Here is a 27666-nt window from a genome sequence, read left to right as displayed (position 1 = left end):
TATGCGGCATGCGTTCCTCAAATCTTCCCATTTGACATTCAGAATGGCCATTTGTCTACAATGCCCCCATCTCCTCCCTCGTTTCCTGCCATTTCTCATGACCTGTAGTGATGCCGTGGTCTCCAGATTGAATGCACAAACTGTGATTGATCTCTCAGTGAGTCTCTGGGATACTGTGACAACATGCTCCTTGGATAACCATGACCTGGCTTGTAGATAGGTAGGAAGACTAGATTTATCTGGAAGTGAAGTCCTGTTTACTTTATTAAAAACAGATTGGAATGTCTATTGGCAAGACTGTGGCATTTCATTTTCCCAGGCTCCATCTTGGTTTTAGTTTGATGTGGATTTATTTTCCTAGGGTTGTTCGTTTAACTAATGAAATAGTAAAAATGCTAAACACAAGTGTTAGGTGAGAGAAACACATGGTGCTGTGGTATGCTGTCATTGTGGTAAGGAAACCCTTGTGACCACTGTGCCTGAGAAAAGGGTTTTGATTGAATGTAGTGTAGTGTCGTGTCTTTGGCTATGCCGGATTAAGTGATATGACATACTATTCTATGAAATAATTTCTCCGTCATTAATATTACCTGATTGAGCTAATCATGTAAATGTAATTAACTAGAGAGTCAGGCACCACGAAATAATATTAATAGAGCAGTTATCTTCCAAATAAACTCTTAAGGACCGAGTAATATTTTACATCAATAGCAGTCAATATTAATCGTCATCTTAATTCAGTCTCATCTGAAAGTTGTAAATTCTTAGTTATCTGCACGAACCCTGGCTAACAAGTTGAATCAGCAATAAAAAATTGGGTATAATTATTTATTTACTAAATACCTAACTAATCACACAGAATTACACATACACATTTTTAAATCATAACTTGATTACACATTACATCATAAAGGAAAACGTCCCTAGGCGGAACAGAAATGACAGCTTGTTACACAAAAGAAAAGGGGCTGGGTTTGAGTGAAAGAGCGGGAAGATTGGATACGTTATAGTAACGTCGTTGGGTGATAGACGGGATACTCTGTCTGTTCCTTCCTAACCCTCATTGCATCTGCTGTTGCTAACTCAACGGCTAGGAAGTATCACTTCTGTAGTGAATAAGAGTTGAAAGTTCATACCATTCGCAACCAAAGCTCATGCTGATGTTGGCTTCATTCTGTAGTCATTATCTGAACCATTCTGACATAGGACCGTCGTCATACATCCTCGAAACAGGCGGTTATATTGTCGTCAAGGGCTTATATAGGAAGGGAGAGGAGGGCGTGTTTGAAAAGTTTTATAGCCCATGTCCCTTCACAGAGGCGGAACAGGCACTGTTCCCAGGCCGTCATTGAAAATAAGAATTTGTTCTTAACTGACTTGCCTGGTTAAATAAAGGTAAAAAAACAAACAACAAGAGGTGGGCCACTGATTGAGCAGCCCTATCTTATGAAAATCCAAATATCTCTTTTTAGAAGCGAAAACAACATTTCATCCCATCACAAATAATTTAATATTCAAACATTTAAATTGAACAACAATTCCATGTGAATCCGATAACTCTGATGTGTAGACTTTCCACTGTAGAGTTTATGTCATCTTATCATTGATGAGAATGTCTCAGATAACAACCGAACTGACATCATATTCATTAAGTACCACCACATATCTTCAATTGTTCGGATTACCAGAATATAGTTCATTTCCCCCCACCTACTGATGTTCCCAGAATCTCTATGTTAACCAAGGGTTTTGCAAATCTAACCTCAGTAGGGTAGAGAGAGGAAAAAGGGGGGAAGAGGTATTTATGACTGTCATAAACCTACCCCCCAGGCCAACGTCATGACAGTAGTATACCCATCTTCATCTCTAACATGCTTAATAAAAATGTAATTATGGGACATTGTGATAGGTTTCTTTTTTCTTAGACGAAGCCATTGTCATTGTTATTCATACAATATTTATATTCTGTTTCTGCAGCAGATACAGTGATCAAAATAGTAATTTTGTTTTCAAGTCAAGGAAGCAGCCTTTATGCTCCCCTACCTTTATGAGTTTTGACTGTTTCATCCACTGAGCCAAAATTGCTTGGAAAAACCTTCTGCAAATCAATCTCGGTTTGCCTCATACTGTCTGTCTTTGATTTCCCTGGACTCATTTTTTGTTAATGCAGTCTGTTTCCTTATTTCTTGTACTAAAGGTCCATAAATAGAAATAAACACATTTGCATTGCAAAAAAGTTTTCCATACCACCCTACAGAGGACCTCAACTTTCAACTTGCCTTAGCAGATTATATCATCCATCACAGTTGTGCGTGTCGTTGTGATACAATCTCCAGAAAAAGGCACACAGGCTTAGGGCCCTTTAGTCTTGCACATGTTTTGGCTACTCTTTACTCCTCGAATCAGACACAGTCTAAGAGTGATTTGCCCCTTTTGGGAGAAAACATGACTCTCACAGACCCTGGGGAACTCTAGCCCGCCTTTAGGGCTGGGAATTGCCAGGGACCTCACAATACAATATTATAGGTATATACCTATATTATACACCATACTTAGGTGCCAATACTATATGTATTGAGAATCTCATGATTCTACGTGTTGTGATTAAATACTGTGATTTTATTGCGATTTGATGTTCCAAACATATTGCTCACCATATGTCTGCTGCAGAGGGACAAGAGAGAGCAATGAGAAGATGAGTTTTGATCAGTAATGGAAATAAAAGTGCTGAAAATAAATTGGATCTCTATTAAAAACATGTAGAACAGGCTATGAAGGAAAAATACTGGAGTTTTGGTGCAGGTACAATACAGCCAACTAGCTCAAAATTAATATTGCGATATTATCAAAACAATACGTTACTCTATATCGTCAAAGATAATATCCTGATATGTAACTGTATCTATTTTTTCCCACATCACTATACACCATACTAGTGGTCATCCACAACCATGCTCTTGGGAGGCAGGCCTTTGTGAAAATAGAGGAAGAGAGGAAGGAAAAACAGAAGAGAGAGAGAAAGAGCTGTTGGTTCATTGCACTGTGCCTGGCCTGCTGTGCCATTGGAGGATATGACAGTGCATCCAGGCACTCATGGCTGGGCGGGCTGGCGGGCTGTTTCCTTACTGCCCCAGACTCCTTGTGCTGGTGATGGAGAGATAATTCCACTCACCCAGTTGCCTTCAGAATGAGGGCCTGGTGATAGGAGTTATTCCTGATTGCTATCCTATGAGGCAGCATGGGCCTGTGGGAGTGGGCTGGATTACAGCCGAAGGCGCTGACACTCTCCAAGCTGAAGCGTGTCATTAAACAGTAAATCACTCTGATTGAAAAACGCATCAGCTCCCAGCATCCTGTTTACAAAGCAAGACCTGATCCACAGGCCCAGACTGTGTTCTTCAGCAGCATAAATCAAGGGCCAGTCATACTCTAGGTTCTCCCACTCAAAGCACTCCTCAACCAAGCCCTTTGGCCATTGATTCAGTGACAAATCATCACATATTGAACCTTATTATTTTGGGGATAAAAATGTACTTTTCATCACTCAAGATATAATTCATGGACTCATCATGATTCTCTTGGTGTTTGTAAGTTGTGAGGACCACTCTTAGAAAAAAGGGTTTCAAAAATGTTATTCAGCTGTCCCCATAGGATAACCCTTTTTGGTTCCAGGTAAAACCCTTTTTGGTTCCAGGTAGAACCCAAAAGGCTGGCTATCACAGTCTGGTTCTACTTGGAACCAAAAACATTCTACCTGGAACCAACAAGAGTTCTTCAAAGGGTTCTCCTCGTGGAAAGACAAAGAACAATTTTAGGTTCTAGATAGCACTTTTTTTCTAGGAGTGTAGCATCATGGTTTTTGATTGTGAGTTCAGTTATAATTGGCTGTCAAGAATGCCATTTAGGTTGTTATTGCCACAGGAAAGCAAAAATATGGAATCTACATTTAGGCTTTGTAGACACTAACCAGATTCCCATCCAACCATTTCATGTGGATGAATTCCCTAATGCATGAAAAAAGTCAAACGGGCTGATGGAAATGCAGGATTTTTAAAAATAAATGTCGACAGTGTCTTTAGTGTCTGAATATTAATTATGCCAGAAATGGCAGTGGAAATGCTTACAGTATATACACAAATATTGATATAATAACCATCATATCAAATTAAACTTGTGTCCCCCCACTACAACTTTGGAAAGCATGCAGTTTCTTAGGCTACAGATGAAATAAGTTATGGTACACTTCACAAGGTGGTGAAAGTGCATGGTGATGAGCTTGATGCGCCTTTCCAATAAATGCAGCCCAAACAAATGTAACCATATCACACCTATTTTAGCTTCTCCTACACTGGATACAAGTCATTTTTAGAATAGATTGTAAAATTTTATTTATCATGCTTGGTTCAGTGGCTCCTTTTAAAATCGCGGATGAAGACACACTACTATGAAGATGTGTAACGGCGTTCTTCGTTTGTCAAAAGAGAGTCGGACCGAAATGCGTGGTGGTTACTCATGTCTTTAATGAAGGAATCGCGGTACATGAAATAACTGATACAAATACAAAACATCAAACGGAACGTGAAAACTAATAACAGCCTATCTGGTGAACACTACACAGAGACAGGAACAATCACCCACGAAATACAAAGCGAAACCAGGCTACCTAAATACGGTTCCCAATCAGAGACAACGAGAATCACCTGACTCTGATTGAGAACCGCCTCAGGCAGCCAAACCCATACAACACCCCTACTCAGCTGCAATCCCAATAACCACACCCTGGCCTGACCAAACAATCAACGAAAACACAAAACACTAAGACCAAGGCGTGACAAGATGCCCTTAATGTATGATTTTAATTAGCTGTCTTTTTTCTTTCTTCTTCCTTGTCTTTGTTTCTTTGTTAGTACTTTAATTCCAATATTTTATGATGTGAAGCACTTTGTTATTTGTGCCGAAAAGTGTTATACAAATAAAATGATTATTATTATTAGATGGAAACCTAGCTATAGAAGCTTTTAATGTTGCAATAACTGCTTTGTGTTCCTTAAAACAGTTGTATCCACATAACCGTTACAATAATGTAACAAATGACAACCACTCAGCTCCGGTAACAACAAAACACTTTCTATAATGCCATAGATTTTTTTTTTACCACAAATGTATACAGGATTCTATTACATGACTGTTAACTATTACATGACTGGTGGATTGTGTGTTTTGATGGTTGAAATTTCCATCTTCTGATCTAAAAAAAAAAAAAAGAATCCTTTCTGAATTGGAGTTGACTTTCGTTGACCCATGTGCAGATAGGGCTGAGAGACAAGAGGCAATCAACACCAACATCAATGTTCTCAGCATTGCCTTAGCCACCTCTCTACTCAAGAGCTTTAATTGCTACCAATGAGTGTCTCATATTACACATTATCTGAGCATAGATAGTCTACAACCAAATTTTATATTTATAGATTTACATATTAAGTTTTTATATTCAGACTTAAGGCCTTGGCTATATAATGAAATACTGTACCTTTTAATTTAACATATGGACCAGAATTACTATTTTGGCTAATTATATGTATGTGTTACGGTGTTCTTCTATCTCCTCCTCTGATGAAGAGGTAGAACAAGGATCGGACCAAAATGCAGCGTGATGGTGATTCATGATATTTTTTAATAAAGAAAAAACTATACATGCAGAGACTACAAAAGTAATGAAATGAAATAATGAAAACCGAAACAGCCCTATCTGGTGCAAACACAAAGACAGGAACAATCACCCACAAAACACACAGTGAAACCTAGGCTACCTAAATATGGTTCCCAATCAGAGACAACGAGAATCACCTGACTCTGATTGAGAACCGCCTCAGGCAGCCAAGCCTATGCTAGACACCCCTACTCAGCCCCAATACAAAAAACACACCACAATAACCCATGTCACACCCTGGCCTGACCAAATAAAGAAAGAAAACACAAAATACTAAGACCAAGGCGTGACAGTATGCCCCTCACTATCAGTGAAAAGGTAGCAGTGAACAAAAAAGTAAAATACTTGCTGCTTAGTCATTTTTTCATTGAAGTGGTGAAAACATACAGGGCCTTCTGGGTGCTCTTAACAACAACCTTTGCCAGTTTCTATGCACTGTTAATAGAGTATTAATGCCATATTATACAGTGCTCCTTACCCATCCCTACTCCCTGTTTTTGTGGGTAGGCCAATGTTATACTGTAGTTTAATAGAATACAATTTAGGTGTCGGCTAAACCTCGACAGTAACAATAAATGAAACATGGACCAAATGCATTTCACTGGTGTCCTGCCTCTATGGTATCACCAGTCGTTGTTCTCAACAAGCTTCATCTTCATAAAACACTATGAACACCCATTCTCTTTTGACGTAGTGAGGGGGATGATAATGCTTAAACGTGTCCCAGACACTACAAATCAGCTCTGTTTGTTTACGCAGATTTAGACACAGAGAGGAGGAGAGCCGGTGGAACACAATCTCGCCTATTCATTTTTCTCATACAGTCAGTTGCACTGACATCTAAGCAAAGGTTGACCATAGCCATAAATCACACAGCACAATAGCAGGACATTTTGGGCCGGCCCATCATTGGGAACGGTTTTGTTTTCTCATTGCAGTTTGGCAAATTGCTGTTATTAAAATGGAAGAATGCATAGTTTGCAGCCCTCATTAGATGTTGTTCTAACAGTGCCTGATGGATTAAGACAAGCCGGAGGCCTCGTCTGCCTCTACAACCAGTTAATATGAGCCAATTAAAGCCATGCACTCTGCAGCCTCTCCACAGTGTTTTATGTGGTCCAACAATTATAACCCAGTCTGCCGATTCATTGCACAAAGCTTTTGATGTTAAGGAGGTGTACACTCACTAACACTACTTTACACTTACTGCAGTTTAATTTTAGCATTTTAGTAAGGGACCTGTGCCGATGGCAGTCGTTCATATCAACCCAGCACCACAGAGGTTCCATGTTAGTATATCTACCCCAGTTGTTCATGTCGATCTTGAGCCACTGCGTTTTAGCCCCTGTCTGAGGAGCCATTATGATATATTTTCTCTGCTCAGCTGTGTGACATAATCTTATGATAATATCAGTCCAACAGAACTACTGATTCATGTGGTAGAAAGGTAGGGGCAATTGGTGGTGAGCAAGTATCTAGATGCATCTGCTCAGCTTCCTCAGAATATAGGGCTTATGGCACAGGAAGGATCAATATTGTGCAGTGTAAGCATTAAAACAGAATGTAAGCCTCCCTGAGGTGTTCCTACACAGACAGACAGACCTTGTCAGAGCTTACTGGAGATATCCAGCACATGACAAGAAAGACAGATTTCTTCACCGAAACCTGATATTGTAAAGTATTTTTGAAAGTAGAGCTCATATCGGATAGTACCTTCCAAAACAAATGTACACTATCCTTCAAAAGTTTGGGGTCACTTTGAAATGTCCTTGTTTTTGAAAGAAAAGCACATTTTATGTCCATTAACATTGATCAGAAATACAGTGTAGACATTGTTAATGTTGTAAATGACTATTGTAGCTGGAAACGGCAGATTATTTATGTAATATCTACATAGGCGTATAGAGGCCAATTATCAACAACAATCACTCCTGTGTTCCAATGGCACGTTGACACGCCCTGGCCATAGAGGCCTTTTATTCTCTATTTTGGTTAGGCCAGAGTGTGACTAGGGTGGGCGTTCTATGTACCTTTTTTCTATATTTTTGTATTTCTTTGTTTTTGGCCGGGTATGGTTCTCAATCAGGGACAGCTGTCTGTCGTTGTCTCTGATTGAGAACCATACTAAGGTAGCTCTTGCCCACATGGGTTTTATGGGTAGTTATTTTCTGTTTAGTGTCTTTGTTGCACCTTGCAGAACTGTTAGTTTGTTGGTTTGTTGTTTTTCTTTCGAGTATTCATCTTTATTAAAATCATTATGAATATGTACCACGCGGCACTAGAAGGCCAGCATCCCGGAGTCGCCTCTTCACTGTTGACGTTGAGATTGGTGTTTTGCGGGTACTATTTAATGAAGCTGCCAGTTGAGGACTTGTGAGGCATCTGTTTCTCAAACTAGACACTAATGTACTTGTCCTCTTGCTCATTTGTGCACCGGGGCCTCCCACTCCTCTTTCTATTCTGGTTAGAGCCAGTTTGTGCTGTTCTGTGAAGGGAGTAGTACACAGATTTGTACGAGATCTTCAGTTTCTTCACAATTTCTCGCATGGAATAGCCTTCATTTCTCAGAACAAGAATAGACTGACAATTTTCAGAAGAAAGTCTTTGTTTCTGTCCCATTTGAGCCTGTAATCGAACCCACAAATGCTGATGGTCCAGATACTCAACTTGTCTAAAGAAGGCCAGTTTTTTCTTCTTTAATCAGCACAACAGTTTTCAGTTGTGCTAACATAATTGCTGAGAATGGGTGTTCATAATAGCTATCACAACATGCCATTGGAACACAGGAGTAATGGTTGCTGATAATGGGACTCTGTACGCCTATGTAGATATTCCATTTAAAAAAATCAGCCGTTTCCACGTACAATAGTAATTTAAAACATCAACAATGTCTACACTGTATTTCTGATCAATTCGATGTCATTTTAATGGACATAAAATGTGCTTTTCTTTCAAAAACAAGGACATTTCTAAGTGACCCCAAACTTTTCAACAGTAGTGTAGTTGTCGCCAAAGGGAATAGATTTGCCAAGCTTCATCCTGGTGAATGTCCAAATCCAGCAGCTGCCGCTCTTCAACCAGTACAGCAGACTAAATATGATGTGTATAAGGAAAGCAGAGACTTGAGGGCCCATTGTTGTCCTTGCCATTTGGCAGATACAGTTGTTAAGGGACTCACCAAGTCCTATCCTGTCTGTTACTGTTGTGAGTGGTCGCTCACAACTAGTGACACAAAAAAGACAACCCTGCTGCATTGTGCAGGGTTCCAAACCTACAAACCGATCACTTACTGCCTAGATTCAACGCTGTCCTCAAAATATAGGGAATAATAATTCAGATACTAATAATATGATCATATTATGTGTCAGCAAAGGCGCAGTTGCCCTGGAGACTAATGAAAGGACCCCTTGAGAAATCCTCCATTGTGATCTCTCTCTCTCCATCTCTTTCTCTGTCTCTCTCACTTACTCACTCATTCAATCATTCACTCACTCCCTCTCTCACACTCACTCCTCTCTATCTCTCTCTAAATACTTAGTCTGATCATTCAATCACTGCACCATTTCATTGCTTAGCCCACTGTCTTTCTTCAGCTGAGTGCGTCTGAATGATATGACGCTTTATAGACTTAGTCATATCCATGCATGGCTTGTGGGTGTGGGGAACTGGTGAATCAATGAATCACTGAATAATTTCAGACTGAAATGGGGCAATCATTTTGATGTGGAATCTACAATTAAAAGGATTGTGTTTGTTTATACTGTCATTATCTTTAACAGTAGTTAGGGACTATTGAGTAGTGTGGACATTGAAAAAGAGCGACTTTCCGTTTTGGCTGACCTTGCAGAGTTAGACACATAGACACTGTATTACCATACACACACACAACAGACACAGAATGGATGTGAGAAGGATTTGGTTATTTGCCTTACAGGAAAATAGGAGCAATGAATATACATATTATGCAATAGATATAACAGGATAATCAAATGGATGCAGAATACAACAGAATGGAATGGTACTAACAGTAGCACGTGTGGATTAATAATAACACTCATATGAAAGGACTGTATAATATATCTAAATATGAAAACAACTATAAGCAACTGCAACCAACAGTAACAGTAAAAACACAAAGTTACAATAACAATATTAACTCACTTAACTGCACTCCATCCCACAAGTCCACTCAGAGGATAACTGAGGAGACTGTGCCCTGCACAGTGAGAAGAGCTGTCAGGTGTCCTGCCCCCTGACAACTTGCCCCTTAGCAACCAATCAGGTCTCAGGTCACACAGATCAGAGAGAGTTTGAGAGGCAGGTTTATGGTACCTCTAGACTCTCAGTCACAGCTCCTGGGGGATGGGGAGTGGAGTGTGCAGCTTGAAAGGGTTGTGAGGTGCTGATAAGAATCGACGGCAGGGAATTGATGAATCACTCAACTTCAGCATCTATATCAACAACCTACAAAGCTAAATCTAATCCAGACTGGGCTTTCTGTAATGCAACAGATCCTGCTTCACCCATCCCTCCAAAATCTCCCTGGTCAAGTCCTCTCTCTGTTTGGTGACACTACCACCACGACACCAAAACTCTGTTCTGAACCAGGTATTCCTCTAGGATTTTGCCTGTTTTATTATTTATTTATTTATTTAACTTTATTTAACTCGTTAAGTCAGTTAGAACAAATTCTTATCTACAATGGGCCAATTGTGCGCTGCCCTATGGGACTCTCAATATCGTCCGTTTGTGATACAGCCTGGAATCGAAACAGGGTCTGTAGTGCCGCCTCTAGCATTGAGATGTAGTGCCTTAGATTGTAGCGCCACTCGGTCTGTGCTTAGTTTCATTCCATTTCTTTTTTATACTGAAACACTCTCCAGATCCTTAACGATTACAAGCATACACATAACATGATGCAGCCACCACTATGCTTGAAAATATGGAGAGTTGTACTCAGTAATGTGTTGTATTTGTCCCAAAAATACCAGTACAAAATGTTAATTGCTTTGCCACATTTTTGCTGCATTACTTGAGTGCCTTGTTGCAAACACTATGCATGTTTTGGAATAGTTTTATTCTGTACAGGCTTCCTTCTTTTCACTCTGTCAATTAAGTTAGTATTGTGGAGTAACTACAATTTTGTTGATCCATCCTCAGTTTTCTCCTATCACAGCCATTAGACCCTGTAACTGTTTTAAAGTCACCATTGGCCTCATGGTGAAATCCCTGACCTGTTTCCTTCCTCTCCGTCAACTGAGTTAGTATCATTATGGTGTCTGTGTGTATTGATACACCATCCAAAGTATAATTAATAACTTAACTATACTCAAAGGGATATTCAATGTCTGCTTTTTTACCCATCTACCAATAGGTGCCCTTCTTTGCAAGGCATTGGAAAACCTCCCTGGTTTTGTGGTTGAATCTGTGATTGAAATTCACTGCCTGACCGAGGGACTTTACAGATAATTATATGTGTGGGGTACAGAGATGAGGTAGTCATTAAAAAATCATGTTATATATTATTATTGCACAATAGTTAGTCCATTCAACTTATTATGTGACTTAATCACATTTACATTTTTGTAAATTAATTTGTAAACATTTCACAAAAGATAATTCCACTTTGACATTATGGGGTATTGTGTGTGTGTGCCAGTGACAAAACATCTCAATATAATCGATTTTAAATTCAGGCTGTAACTACTTTCTGAAGGCACTGTATACTGTAAGCCAAACATTTGTACATATTTGCTGTCTTTTCATTCAAAATCTTTCTCTCAAGAACTAAATGAGGAATAAGTCGACATCGTATCATGGAAACACGCGGCGGGTATTAACACACGCGTTGTTTGACGAAGTAACTGTAAATATATTACCCAATTTGAAAACGTTACATGTTACCTTAATCCACTAGTCATAAAAGTAATCTGATTACGTAACACATTACTTTTGTTATGCGTTACCCCCAATACTGCTGACTGGAATGAACTCCAACATAATTTAAAGCTCAAACAATTAATCTCCGTCCCCAGTTTCAATAACAGTTTACATGACCTGGTTATCCACCCCTGGGACTGCTTTTAGACTCAGTAGCTACTAGTTGTGTCCCCTGTGATTGAATGATATTGTAAATATGTATTATTATTTTTGCTGGAGCTTTTAAGAAATGTCTGTTTTGTATGTATGTTGTCACTTGTCTGCTTTGCTGCACGGTTATTACCCTATCTTGGTTAGGTTATTATTGTAAAAGAACATGTATTTTCAATGATTTACCTGGTTAAATAAAGGTAAAAAAAAGATGTCATCGTAAAAGACACCGTCCATGTATTTGTAGAAGTGGCAGTTTACTGCTGCAGCATTGGATCTCGCCTCTCCCAGGGACTGTTTGAAATATGAACTTCACTGGCATGAGTGCATAGCCCATGTAATTTGCTCTTTTAAAAATCCATCATCCTTCCCCACCCACTGCCATAAGCCTTTTCTACTGTACCCATGATTATGCCAAGCAATATTAAACAACATCTCTGTTTCCTCCTTTGGTACATGGCCACAGAATTTATTACAATTAATCCCTACAACCATCCTCCTACTAATTTTAGTTTATTATTTGCAACAGAAATAGATATTATGCAATTCAATTATATTGCATATTATTATCTATAGTTACTTACTTATTTATGACGTAGACCTACATAGGAGCACAGGGAGCTATGAATTTCAGTATAATTGCATATGTGTTAATAATTGCATTTTAGATTGAAAAGATTCTTGCTCATTTCACCCATGCATTTCCACACTTTTTCCCCAACCGTTTCAATGTGGGCAGTTAATATTTACTTATATGGCAATGCATTATTCATAGAATGGTGAATTTCCACAACCCCCACAACAACGTATGCCATTTAGAGAAGGCATGATAGACTCTTTCCCCTGGTGAGTGACATTGCATCCCACTGAGTCAGTTGACATTTCCAAAGAAGGAAACTTAATTTCCCACAACATATGAGGGTTTGCATCCATATAAAGAGAACTCACAGAGAGGGAGCCAGTACTGTATGAGCCGTGCCTGGGCTCCTCATGTGCTGGAGAGTGATGCGGAGCGTCGGTACTAAGTGGTTGGAATTTGCTCTAAGAGCATCAGCTCATGTTAATGACCTGCAGTCTTGAATTCAGCCGGGCTTATCCATTCAAATCAGCTCCACAGAGAAGCGCTCTGAAGTCTGATGATTAAATTAAGATTCTGTAATAAGCATATGGAGGTGTGGTAAAAAGTAGAGAGCTTACAGTCTTTCCTCAAACTGTAGAGCTCTATCGGTCCATCACAGCTCTCTGTGGTTTCACCTTAAGGGCGTGTTGACAATGACAAGCAACACACTATCGCAGTTAATGTGTGTAGAATTACATTACACTATGTCAGAGTTAACATATTGTTAATAGCATATGTGTGGATTCTTTGAATTAATTGTATGACACACAGTACCAGTCAAAAGTTTGGACATACCTACTATACTCATTCCAGGGTTTTTCTTTATTTTTACTATTGTATACATTGTAGAATAATAGTGAAGACATCAATACTATGAAATAACACATATGGAATCATGTAATAATCAAAAAAAGTGTTAAACAAATCAAAATATTTTTTATATTTGAGATTCTTCAAAGTATCCACCCTTTACCTTGATGACAGCTTTGCACACTCTTGGCATTTTCTCAACCAGCTTCATGAGGTAATCACCTGGAATGCATTTCAATTAACAGGTGTGCCTTGTTAAAAGTTAATTTGTGGAATTTCTTTCCTTCTTAATGCATTTGAGCCAATCAGTTGTGTTGTGACAAGGTAGGGGTGGTATACAGAAGATAGCCCTATTTGGTAGAAGTCCATATTATGGCAAGAACAACTCAAATAAGCAAAGTCCATCAACTTTAAGAAATGAATGTCAGTCAATCTGGAAAATGTCAAGAACTTTGAAAGTTTCTACAAGTGCAGTCGCAAAAGTGCACCCTACAAGTGCAATCGCCATTTTACCTGTTGTTGTTGTCTTAGCTGATTAGCTGATGTTGTCTTACCCATTGTTGTCTTAGCTAGCTCTCCCAATCAACACCTGTGATTGCTTAATGCCTCGCTTTTTGTCTCTCTCTCTAATGTCAATATGCCTTGTATACTGTTGTTTAGGATAGTTGTCATTGTTTTAGTTTACTGCGGAGCCCCTAGTCCCACTCAACATGCCTCAGATACCTCTTTTGTCCCACCTCCCACACATGCGGTGACCTCACCCAGCATAACTAGTGTGCCCAGAGATGCAACCTCTCTTATCGTCACTCAATGCCTAGGTTTACCTCCACTGTACCCGCACCCTACCATACCCCTGTATGTAAATTATGCCCCGAATCTATCCTACCGCGCCCAGAAATCTGCTCCTTTTACTCTCTGTTCCGAACGCACTCAACGACCAGTTCTTATAGCCTTTAGCCATACCCTCATCCTACTCCTCCTCTGTTCCTCGGGTGATGTGGAGGATAACCCAGGACCTGTGTGTCCCTAGGCGCTCTTATTTGTTGACTTCTGTAACCGTAAAAGCCTTGGTTTCATGCATGTTAACATCAGAAGCCTCCTCCCTAAGTTTGTTTTACTCACTGCTTTAGCACACTCTGCCAACCCTGATGTCCTTGCCGTGTTGCCGATTTCCATCCCCAACTACAACATTTTCCGTCAAGATAGAACTGACAAAGGGGGAGGAGTTGCAATCTACTGCAGAGATAGCCTGCAAATCTCTGCCATACTTTCCAGGTCTATGTTCAAACAGTTCAAGCTTCTAATTTTAAAAAGTAATCTCTCCAGAAGTAAGTCTCTCACTGTTGCCGCCTGTTATAGACCCCCCTCAGCTCCCAGTTGTGCCCTGGACACGATATGTGAATTGATTGCCCCCATCTATCTTCAGAGTTAATTCTGTTAGGTGACCTAACACCCCGGCAGTCCTACAATCTAAGCTAGATGCCCTCAATCTCACACAAATTTTCAAGGAACCCACCAGGTACAACTCTAAATCCGTAAACATGGCCACCCTCATAAATATTATTCTGACCAACTTGCCCTCCAAATTCACCTCTGCTGTTTTCAATCAGGATCTCAGCAATCACTGCCTCATTGCCTGCATCCTCTATGGGTCCGCGGTCAAACGACTACCCCTCATCACTGTCAAACGCTCCCTAAAACACATCTGCGAACAGGCCTTTCTAATCGACCTTGCCCGGGTATCCTGGAATGATATTGACCTCATTCCGTCAGTAGAGGATGCCTGGTCATTTCTTTAAAGCAATTTCCTCACCATCTTAAATAAGCATGCCCCTTTCAAAGAAATGTAGATCTAAGAACAGATATAGCCCCTGGTTCACTCCAGAACTGACTGCCCTCGACCAGCACAAAAATATCCTGTGGCAGAATGCACTAGCATCGAATAGTCCCCGCAATGTGCAACTTTTCAGGGAACAAGTTCTCATTTACAACTGCGACCTGGCCAAGATAAAGCAAAGCAGTGTGACAGAAACAACAACACAGAGTTGCACATGGAATAAACAAGAGTACAGTCAATAATACAATAGAAAAAAAAGAAAGTCTATACACAGCATGTGCAAATGGAATGAGGAGGTAGGAAATAAATAGGCCATAGTAGCAAAGTAATTACAATTTAACAGATTAACACTGGAGTGATAGATGAGCAGATGATGGTGTGTAAGTAGTGATAATGGTGTGCAAAAGAGCAGAAAAGTAAATAAAAACAATATGGGGATGAGGTAGGTAGATTGGGTGGGCTATTTACAGATGGGCTATGTACAGCTGCAGTGATCGGTTAGCCGCTCAGATAGCTGATGTTTAAAGTTAGTGAGGGAAATGTAAGTCTCCTGAGCAACAATGGAAACTCTCAAACCTCTGTAGCAACATGTTACCTTACTAAGCAGTTCTCCAATAAGGACCTGCCCTGACCTGGCATAAACCATTAAAATCTTGAAATGGGTAGGCAAACATTTTTATGGACAGTGATCATGCTTTAAAAGCTTTTGCACATTTCATATAACAATGATTGGCCAATACTACAGCATAATATTATAGCAGCCATTTTGGAAAGCACGTAGTGTTGATCAACAAGGATCCTGATTGGCTGACTATCCTTTGTTGTTCAACGTGACGTGCATTCCAAAATGAGGGCTGATGCTTCTGCTACCTAGCATGAGAATGAAAAAACTAGCAGTATTTAAATCTTCTTGATGTGACTTTTTGGATAATGGGAACATTTGGAAGACAGTGCCATGGACTATTCCTATAATATAATAATAATAATATATGCCATTTAGCGGACGCTTTTATCCAAAGCGACTTACAATCATGTGTGCATACAGGATTGAGGTATGTTTTCCCGAGCCATAACTTGCTCCTGCTCTGCCTTGCCCTAATCTAAGCAGAAGCCCTCTCCGACCCTATAGTGAGATGTACTTACAATCAAGCAAAGGGTTGGAATCTAGTCTGGCTAGCTGACACCTAACTCAATGTGCTCCTGATTCCTTCAATGTGTACCATGCGAGTTCCGCCAGAATACTTTGTCATATACATTTAAAAAAAACTCCATCACAGATTTAGGATACCATCCTCTACCCGCTACTCAGCCATAATAATGTCATACCCAAAGCAAGGAATTTTACATTGAGTGTAATGGACTTCAGCCACTAGTGTAGGCCTACACAGTCTCGTGTTCCGGGCTGTAAATCAAGATTTCTGTCTTCGATTTTCTGTCATGGATAATGAGACATTTCCTGAACATTTGCATGTTTTCATCAGAAAGTTACAATATTTTCTGAAGAGTTTGGCAAACACTTTCATGAACAACTACAACATGAACACATATGTGTAGTTGTTAAATGAGTAATTAAAGACAACATTTTGTTTAATTTGAAATGATAATCACAACATTTCTTAGGCATTTCTTAAGCATTTCAGATCATTAGGAGTAATCACAAGCCATGGTATGAAGGAATGAAGCCATATGTTACTCTTTACTAATTGTCATACTTGTATTGGAAGTTGTTGCTACTTGACAGAGGAAGTTAATTCAATGTCAAACAGTCTGTTATTCATTATAATTTTATACTGACAAAACTAACTGACAACTGGTATATCTAAGAATGTTCAAAGTACGGTATAGCTGAGCAAGGTTTATGTCCTTCAGTGACATTATTTGTTTCAGATTAGCTGTTTCTTCTCTAGTTATCATAACATAATGTAAATTGGAGGCGGTGGGTGGGGGTCACTGAAACAACAAACAAAACATGTGGGGCTATGCACAGGTTGATCATATTTAGTTCAAATTGGTTGTCACTGTGTATCTATTGCAGGGCTCTCCATCTTCCTGGAGCAATATCGTCCTGTAGGTTTTAGCTTCAATCCTAATCTAGCGCTCCTGATTCTAATAATTAGCTAGTTGATAAATTGAATCAGGTTAGTTACAACTGAGGTTGGAATCGAAAACAGGGAGAGGCCTGATCTATTGGGACCTCAAAAATTTGAAAAAACTTTGAGCTTTAAGCTGTCTCCTCCCCCTCATCTACACTAATTGAAGTGGATTTAACAAGTGACATCAATAAGGGATCTTACTTTTAAACCGGATTCACCTGGTCAGTCTATGTCATGGAAAGAGCACATGTTCTTAATGTTGTATACACTCAGTGTATTCATGATATGACATTGCTAACCATACTCATTATATCTTTCTTCTTCCCTATAGGATATCTGACAGTAACCATTGAGCCCCTTCCTCCTGTTGTTGTGGGAGAGACTGTGACCCTGAAGTGCAATTTCAAGACTGATGGAAGACTTCGAGAGATTGTGTGGTACAGGGTGAGTAAAGCTACAAGCTCATACTCTATACTGTATATGCCATGTACACTGGCCCATCAACTCTAATCTGTGTGGCTTAATCACTTGTTGGTGTCAATTACAGTGCATTATGAAATTATTCAGACCACTTCACTTTTTCCACATTTTGTTACTATATCTTACAGCCTTATTTTAAAATGGATTAAATTAAAACATGTCCTTATCAATATACACACAATAACCCATGATGACAAAGCGAAAACAGGTATTTAGAAATGTTTGCTAATTTATTCTAAAAAAACAGAAATACCTTATTTGCTTATTAGTATTCAGATCTTTTGTAATGCGACTCGAAATTGGGTTCAGGTGCATCCTGTTTCCATTGATCATCCTTGAGATGTTTCTACAACTTGATTGGACATAATTTGGAAAGGCACACACCTGTCTATATAAGATCTCACAGTTGACAGTGCATGTCAGAGTAAAAACTAAGCCATGAGGTCTAAGGAATTGTCCATAGAGGTCCGAGACAGGATTGTGTCGAGGCAGAGATCTGGGGAAGGGTACCAAAACATGTCTGCAGCATTGAAGGTCCCCAAGAACACAGGCCTCCATCCTTCTTAAATGGAAGAAGTTTGTAACCACCAAGACTCCTCCAAGAGCTGTCCGCCCGGCCAAACTAAGCAATCGGAGGAGAAGGGGCTTGGTCAGGGAGGTGACCAATAACGTGATGGTCACTCTGACAGAGCTCCAGAGTTCCTCTGTGGAGATGGGAGAACCTTCCAGAAGAACAACCATCTATGCAGCACTCCATCAATCAGGCCTTTATGGTAGAGTGACCAGATGGAAGCCACTCTTCAGTAAAAGGCACATGTCAGCCCGCTTGGAGTTTGCCAAAAGCTACCTAAAGGATTCTCAGACCATGATGAACCAGATTCTCTTGTCTGATGAAACCAAGGTTGAACTCTTTGGCCTGAAGGCCAAGTGTCACGTTTCGAGGCAACCAGGCACCGCTCATCACCTGGCCAATACCATCCCTACGGTGAAGCATGGTTGTGTTACAACATCATGGAGTGGGTATGATTTTCAGCCGCAGGGACTGGGAGACTAGTCAGGATCGAGGGAAACATGATCGAAGCAAAGTACAGAGAGGTCCTTGATGAAAACTGCTCCAGAGCGCTTAGCACCTCAGACTGGGGCAAAGGTTCTCCTTCCAACAGGACAACGACCCTAAGCACACAGCCAAGACTATGCAAGAGTTGCTTCGGGACAAGTCTCTGAATATCTTTGAGTGGCCCAGCCAGAACCCGGACTTGATCCCGATCGAACAGCTCTGAAGAGATCTGAAAATAGTTCTGCAGTGACCCTCCCCAACCAACCTGACAGAGCTTGAACGGATCTGCAGAGAAGAATGGGAGAAACTCCCCAAACCAGGTGTGCCAAGCTTATAGCGTCATACCCAAGAAGACTCAAGGCTGTAATTGCTGCCAAAGGTGCTTCTAAGTACTGAGTAAAGGGTCTGAATACTTATGTTAATGTGACATTTGAGTTTGTTTTTTGTTTTTTTACAATAATTTCTAAAAACCTGTTTTTGCTCTGTCATTATGGGGTATTGTGTGTAGATTGATAAGAAACAAACAATTTAAACTATTTTAGAATAAGGCTGTTACATAATAAAAATGTAGAAAAAGTGAAGGGGTCTGAATACTTTCTGAATGCACTGTATTTATACATTTTATAAGATGTACAGTAGCAGTCAAAAGTTTACATTGTAGAATAACAGGGAAGACATCAAAACTATGGAATAAAACATATGGAATATTGTAGTAACCAAAAAAGTGTTAAACAAATCTAAATATACGTTATATTCTTCAAAGTAGCCACCCATTGCCTTGAAGACAGATTTGCACATTCTCTCAACCAGCTTCATGAAGTAGTCACCCGGAATGCATTTCAATTAACAGTTGTGCCTTGTTAAAAGTTAAATTGTGGAATTTCATTCCTTCTTAATGCTTTTGATCCAATCAGTTGTGTTGTGACAAGGTAGGGTTGGTATACAGAAGATAGCCCTATTTGGTAAAAGACCAAGTCCATATTATGGCAAGAACAGCTCAAATATGGAAAGAGAAACATGAATGTCAGCTCATACGGACAATTAAGAAATGTCAAAGTTTTTTTTAAGTGCAGTCGTAAAAAACCATCAAGCGCTATGATGAAACTGGCTCTCATGAAGACCGACACAGGAAAGGAAGACCCAAAGTTACCTCTGCTGCAGATGATAAGTTTATTAGAGTTACTAGACTCAGAAATTGCAGCCCAAATAAATGCTTCACAGAGTTCAAGTAACATACACATCTCACCATTAACTGTTCAGAGGAGACTGCATGAATCAGGCCTTTATGGTTGAATTACTGCAAAGAAACCACTGCTAAAGGACACCAATAAGAAGAAGAGACTTGCTTGGGCCAAGAAACACAAGCAATGGACAGACCTGTGGAAATCTGTCCTTTGGTCTGATGAGTCCAAATGTTTTATTTTTGTTTCCAAACCCTGTGTCTTTGTGAGATGCAGAATAGGTGAATGGATGATCTCCGCATTTTTGGTTCCCACCGTGAGCATGGAGGAGGAGGTGTGATGGTGTGGGGATGCTTTGCTGGTGACACTGTCAGTGATTTATTTAGAATTCAAAGCAAACTTAGCAACATAACTACCACAGCATTCTGCAGCTGTACGCCATCCCATCTGGTTTGCGCTGAGTGGGACAATAATTTGTTTTTCAGTGGACAATGACCCAACACATCTCCAGGCTGTGTTAAGGGCTATTTGACCAAGAAGGAGAGAGATGGAGTGCTGCATCAGATGACCTGGCCTCCACAATCACCCAACCTCAACCAAATTGAGATGGTTTGGGTCGAGTTGGACCACAGTGAAGGAAAAGCAGCCAACAAGTGCTCATTATATGTGGGAACTCCTTCAAGACTGTTGGAAAAGCATTCCAGGTGAAGCTTCATGTTTAATAACAACTGCATGTTTATTAACAAAGCATTTTCTAAATTCAAACGAACCCCCTGAAACTAGACATGGACGTTTAGAAGACTTTGGTTGTCTTCAAAGTTGTAAATTGCGGAAGTATCGCAAAGTTAAGGTTGGTTGACAGTACGTACAGTATTCCAAACAGTACCTAACCTGTAACGGCTAATGGAGCATCACATAAGCCCATTACAATCTGCTAGCTAGTTATTGCCATGTCTTAATGGTTCACAGCTGGTCACTCTGCAGTTATCACAGCCCCAGTTGGTGGACTAAACTGCATAAATGTTCAAGATAATTAAGTACAGTATGTCAGAGAAAGAATGTCTTTGTCTCAGCCCCTCAAGCTCTAATGCTCGGGTCTATAATGTTGCTGTTGCTTTGTGGATAATGTGTACCAAAACTATGCCCAGATATTTTGCATAAAATGGAAACTAATGTGACATTAATAGGCAGATGATTATAGATCAGAGGCTGGGGTTTGTCTACTGAAACAATGGTGTTCAAAAGAGGTCACATAGAAGCACTTGGATGGATATCAATGAAGCAACAGCTGTCAGCTCATGGCCTGATTATTTAATTTACCCTAAACTCCCCAATTAATCGCTGTTAAGGGTTATACAAGTATGCATGATGAAATATGCTTTCTTTATTCTGTGGAATGCTGCAGTCATAGACAGTATCCTGACTGATATGTGAGTAGAACATGAGCCAGTTTAGTTTATATGGAGTCCTCACCTTGTTGGGCTTGTAAGCTTCGTGCTCTCAAGGACTAGCCTACAATAATGTTTAATATTGGTGCAGATATGAATGCAAAGTATTTGAAGTAATTCACTGTCTCTTGATCATAGCAATGCCTTTTACACAGAGAACATGTCTGCCCTTTGGGGAAATGGATTTGGAAGAGGACATTTAATAGAATTCAACAATAGATAATTTTTATGGAGTCCTCACTATCATTTTTGCCAGGCAGGAACTAGACTGTTATGGCATGCTGATGTAGTATAAAACAAACTCCATTGAGAGCAAGGCTGTCCACATCAAGTATTGGATAGTGAGGAAAATGCAGAGCTTGTAGAGAGAAACCAGCCTTATCTCTCTTGTGCCCACTGCTCAATGCAACCGCGAATAAATTATAAATCAATTATCCACACTCAGCTGCCAAAGTCTCTTTAATCCCTGCCTTTTATTTAACTAAACTGTCGACTTCTCATTTCTCACCCACATTCAAATGGAAGTGGGGTTGATACCCACCTGGGGAATCATCATATCTAATCGAAGTCTGGCCAACGAAACAGAAGCTGAATGAACTAAAGATCTCAGCTAGCCACTCATTCATTACCAGGTTGCCCTTATCTTAACAGATTCTGTTTGAGGATTCTGTAATGCACACCAGCGCAAGACTGCTCCTTGAAATCTTGCATATCCTTAGTATGGCTAAGGCCTAGCGTAGTCCCTCAAGATAATTAAGATTGCTATTGAGAGGCTTTCAAGCTGGCCTAGTAGAGACTTAGTGGGCAGCATATCGGAATGTAGAAAGATGTCAAACATAGTCACCTAAAAAAGCTCAAACTACTATTCAAAACTTGTTTGTTTTACATTTTGAACAATCTCTATGTGTGGCATTTGACATAGCCCTGATAACAAAGATAATCATACAAATCACAGTCAGACAACCTGGATAAACTGATGGAGGTTCAATATGCCTCGTCAGTACAATTTTCTACATGCCTCTTTTCATAGTTCGGGAATGTATTATTGTTTACTTGCACCTTACGAAGAAGCTATCCAGATCAGCGCAGTGCCTAATATCTCCCTGGAAGTTAGAGCAGATTTCCATCTTACTGTATGTCAACACTGTGTTTATGTTAGGGACTTATCTGTGAGAGGAGATGTAATCCCCTGAATTACACAAAGATCAGTTCATTGGGAAGAAACCCATTTGGGCCTAAAGTAATTTGGGGGTAAATATTGGAAGATAAAGACTACTCCAACATCCAAGATTGAAATGTGGTTTTGTGATCATTTTCATTCTTGTTTCACCAATACCAATAATGCAAAAAGGCTCATTATAAAAAAATTATCAAAAGTAGGATCGGAAGAATCTCCGATTCCACATTTATATTGGTCATGGTGAGCTAGACCAGTGAAGAGGAAAATACTGTAGGAAAAAACCCCAGATGGACTATAATACTAGAGAGGGCTTACTCACCATGAGTGTTTTTTCCATCTATTAGATGTTTAAATGTATTAGTCAGATCAGACCACTATGCTCCATAAGCAAACGCATAAAAGCATCTCAAGTGTATGTGATATTCCACTGAGGGCCACATGAATGCTTTTATTTTGCAGTGGGTTCTGGCAGACCATGGATTAGGCACTGTGGATATGTAATACCATCAAACTGTCCTCAACATTGTAATAGCATTTCATGATGGGGTTACAAATAGAGTGGAGGAGAGAATCTCTATCAGCTCTGAAACCATTCTGAACATGTGCAGTAGGGACATGGAGGGATAAGATGCTGGCTGGGGAGGCCTGTGGAGACTTATCCTCACTGAGACGTGTGGCAGCTCACCTCATGCTGTGCTTGTTCTGATTATGTCACTATAATGAAGAGATACCCATGGCTCTCTCCCTATGGGGACCTCAGCAGTGTTGATGGTGACAGCGCAGGGTTTCCGCTTGGCTGCCTGTTGAGTGCCATTCTGCATTACGCTTAATTCTCCCTAGTTTAACCTCCCTCTCTCTCCCCGATTCCCCGCTCTCATTACTACATCCCTACTCCCACTTTGACAGCACTCTTATGGGATCATCGCTCTGGCCAACATAGTCAGCAGAGCCCAGTGCCCTAAACATGGGCAATTTACCACGGACCTGTCGCTAAGCTCATCCGTTTGAATTAATGCTATCTCACACATAGGATCCACATGGTTCGGGCAGGTTAACCTCAGCCTCTTTCATTATAATTCCTCAGGACCAGCTGTCTTCATCCTGCTCTTTGTCAGTTTGAGCTCTATTCTCACCTCATAGAAGAGATCGAAGATACTGTTAAGAAAGGATGGAACTAATAGTGTTATCATGGAGATATATATATTTTGTTTTTTTGCTTTCAACAGTCTGATTATTGATATTGCAAGACACCTGTGATGTTTAAGTTCAAGTTAATGATCTGAATGTCTCATTAGCCATTGAGAATTTGCTGGAATTTATATAATTCATATGAGCCTCTTGATTAAGTTGAATTGTAGAGTATTGATGTGAGCATTTGGTTAGACACATGATATTCTTCCACTTGAATAGATCACATGGGCTCTCATGCAGAAATGATTGTTGATTGACAAGTGGAGATTGCATAGAGAGAGAGAGGGGGGATTTAAAGGGGAGATGTACAGTAAGTGCTGCACTTCAAAATAGAGGTAGCCTATTATTGAAAGTAAGCCTATCTCAGATTTTCATTACTGCAAGGCTTTGATGTTTGCTATCACTTTATCAGTAAACTGTAATGGGAGTAGCACTTATTTGTCAACTAGGCTTATTTGCTGTGGAATCCATTTTCCTTTTCACTGATTTTGCTTTTGTTCTGTGTAATGCATTACAGTCTCCCACTTGGGACTATTAGACAATGAGAGCTAATTTATTTGTGAGAGGTAGCCTAGCATAAATTTGTAGGATTTAGGATATATGAGAAGAACCTTGGTAGGAATAATATTTAACTCTACTAAATACTGTGTTATGAGCATGAGCAATGAACCTATAACTACCAAATAAGTAAACAAAGGAATACAAAGCCACCATTATCTATGAACTCATTTTCAAATGTGATATAGGAACAATACAGTACCTCCCCCTCAATAACATTCCCTCTCATGACTTTCCAACCTTTTGTTGGTAAATGTTAGCTAACTGCTTGTACGTCTTTCAAAAATGGAAACATGCATGTAGCGGATAAGTTTCCTGAAAATATATATTATTAAAATACATTGTTTCAGTCCTGCAGTTTGGTTTCCTTAGAGCAGGTATTCCCAAACTGGGGTCCACGCAATGGCGTCGGGGTAAGCCAAATAAAAATGTGAAAAACTTTGCTTTTTTTTTCATAAAAATTGTACTTTTTTTTCCTTCACATTTTCAAATAGTCCATTTATATTTTACAGCAGGGCTAAACATTTGGTTGAGTTTTTTTCTTGCCTGAGTAGCCTCATTTCACTGCCAAAAATAAAATTAAACCATCTAGTGTTCAGCGAAATAACAACGCAATGTCAAATACAGGTAGCCTAGTCAAATAATTAACATCCAATCACATTAACCATTACTCTCTTGCGGGAATTCCACTAACGATCCGTATGTAGCCACGTGACCGGTCTGGAGTGGGCTACAGTACTACATACAGTAAGAGCAAAATAATCCTAATAAAATAAAATAATAAAAACCTTAGTGTAACAACAGTTTTAGTAAGTAATACTGAAGTCGTGCACAATTATGAATGTCTATTTAGGTTTATGTTGCCCATTCATTGTCCGTTAGAGATACAGTAGAACACAAAAGCATAATCAGTGCTCTAACTCCCCCTTGCGCTGGTCTGGAGCAATGAAGTGGTGACGCAGGGTACCGTACTAAACCACAAATTACCTCTATGTCCCGCAGCATAATAACAAATCTTTTAGTGGAGCAACCACTGTATACTGCAGCATCCACGAGAGGCTCTTGCTGCCAAGGGAATGCCTGAAAGCTTGAAAGACATTTTGGACACTAAAGTGAAAATGGCTAACTTTGTGTTAAAGCAAGGCCCCTGAACTCTCGTGTATTTTCTGCACTATGCAATGATATGGGCAGCGACCATGTAACGCTTTTACAACATACTGTGCGCTGGTTATCAAGAGGCAAAGTATTGGCACATTTTTTGGAATTGAGAGACGAGCTTAAAGTTCTTTACTAACCATCATTTTCACTTTTCTGACCGCTTGCATGATGACAAGTTTCTCACACGACTGGCCTATCTGGGTGATGTTTTTCTCGCCTGAATGATCTGAATCTAGGACTATATTCAATGTGTGGAACAAAATTGAGGCTATGATTAAGAAGTTGGAGCTCTTCTCTGTCTGCATTAACAAGGATAACACACAGATCTTTCCATCATTGTATGACTCAAGCTTATGGACACTGTCAAATAGCAAAGTACCTGAGTGAGCAATTACGCAGATACTTTCCCGAGATGACACAAACAACTGGATTCATTATCCCTTTCATGCCCTGCCTCCAGTCCACTTACCGATATCTGAACAAGAGAGCCTCATCAAAATGGCAACAAACGGTTCTGTGAAAATTTAACTTAATCAGAAGCCACTGCCAGATTTCTGGATTGGGCTGCGCTCAGAGTATCCTGCCTTGGCAAGTATTGCTGTTAAGACACTGATGCCCTTTGCAACCACATACCTATGTGAGAATGGATTCTCAGCCCTCACTAGCATGAAAACTAAATACAGGCACATGCTGTGTGTGGAAAATGATTTAAGACTGAGACTCTCTCCAATACATCCCAACATTGCAGTTATGTGCATCCTTTCAGGCACACCCTTCTCATTAACCTGTGGTGAATTATTCATAATTTTCGATGAACAAATAAGGTTTTATATGTAAGATGGTTAAATAAAGAGGAATTGTTATTGATTATTATTATTATATTATTATTTGTACCCTGGTCCTATAAGAACTCTTTGTCACTTCCCACGGTAGTGACAAAAACTCACGCTCATTCTTATGTTTAATAAATGTATCATAGTGTGTGTGTGGCAGGCTTACAATGATGGCAAAAAACACCAACATTTGAGAGTGCGCTGACCCTGGTGCTATAGAGGGGGTACGCAGCTGGAGGTAGAATGTTTGAAATGGTACAGAACTATGAAAAGTTTGGGAACCACTGCCTTAAAGGAAAAGCTTGTCTTTAAAATTGGGAAAGTGTATTTTTTATCTGTAACACACTGTGATGTAATTCCTGCAGTCTAAGCTGGAACATAAAAGCAATTGTGGAATGATGATGAGAATGAGACAGTTGCTGCCCACACAGACTCCCCCTGCACCTCATCTTTTTCTAATATCCTTTACTGAATTTAGTTTTTACTGTTTGCTTCTAGTGACAATGCATATTGTTGACACAGGTTTGCCACAGATTAAAAAATAATCTTCAGATAATTGTTTGCCAGAAAAAACCTCTGGCGAACTGTTTGGCAACAATAATATGTATTGCCACGATTGCTAAACAGTTGAACGCCAGAGGTTTTTTCTGGCAAACAATTCTCTGAAGATTCTTTTTTAATCTGTGGCAAACCTGTGTCAACAATATTATGTATTGCCACTATTGCTAAAGGTTTGCTGCAAATCCCCACTAGTGGCAAACATTTAGAAACATCTGGCAACACTTTGTGGCACACTATTTAGTGCCAGAAACTTGGGGGAAGTTTTCAGCAGCAACTTCATTTTGGTAAGGGACACACTTACAATGTCTTTGGGTGTGCATCAAGCTTAACTTGTGGCCTACATTTCTCTACAAATCGCATTAACGCTGTTGACACAGAAAAAGCACAAGATCATGGGTATGCAAATGACGTTTCTCTTGGGAGTAGTACAACACCAGAAGTTGGAGGAGGTTATTGGAGTGCATTGTGCCAGGGCTAAATCTATAGCTGGCTGGGCTATTCAGTCCAGAGTCAGATGGATTTGTCCAGATACATGTAACTATACATACTTTTGAACAGAGATAGGATGGCTGGTATAATACTTGACCAAGAAGTAGTGTTTTTCTTTCTACGGTAATCCTGTTTCCTGACTGCGGAGAGATGAGGGAGGCGTCACATTCCAAATCCGAGTCGGAAAAACTCAGGGACTGGGTTGCCCAGGCAACAGGAATATGTGAGCACAGTAAAGAGCTCTTTGTGTACACACAGCACACTCCTGTGGGGGGTTTGTGTGCTCAACTTTCTGCTGCTTTAAACCCCCAAGTGTAATTATGTCATTGTGAAAATGGCTCGGCTTGTTGGAGTATCTCGATTGTATGTAA

General features: G+C 39.9%; 1 protein-coding gene across 2 annotated transcripts in view; it reads left to right on the top strand.

Annotated features, from left to right (window-relative positions):
* The window catches only part of LOC118388483 (immunoglobulin superfamily member 21-like), a 277169-nt gene that overhangs the window by 99028 nt on the left and 150475 nt on the right, over positions 1-27666 (top strand). For both annotated transcript variants that reach the window (XM_035777607.2, XM_035777606.2), the window contains exon 2: positions 17491-17603. In XM_035777607.2, coding sequence (XP_035633500.1) covers positions 17491-17603 — 113 coding nt within the window. The remainder of the gene's footprint in view (positions 1-17490; positions 17604-27666) is intronic.

This window comes from Oncorhynchus keta, chromosome 10, assembly GCF_023373465.1.
Source record: "Oncorhynchus keta strain PuntledgeMale-10-30-2019 chromosome 10, Oket_V2, whole genome shotgun sequence".
Classification (NCBI taxonomy): domain Eukaryota; kingdom Metazoa; phylum Chordata; class Actinopteri; order Salmoniformes; family Salmonidae; genus Oncorhynchus; species Oncorhynchus keta.
The sequence above is the reverse complement of the archived record's forward strand: the minus strand, read 5'-3'. Positions and strand labels throughout refer to the sequence as shown.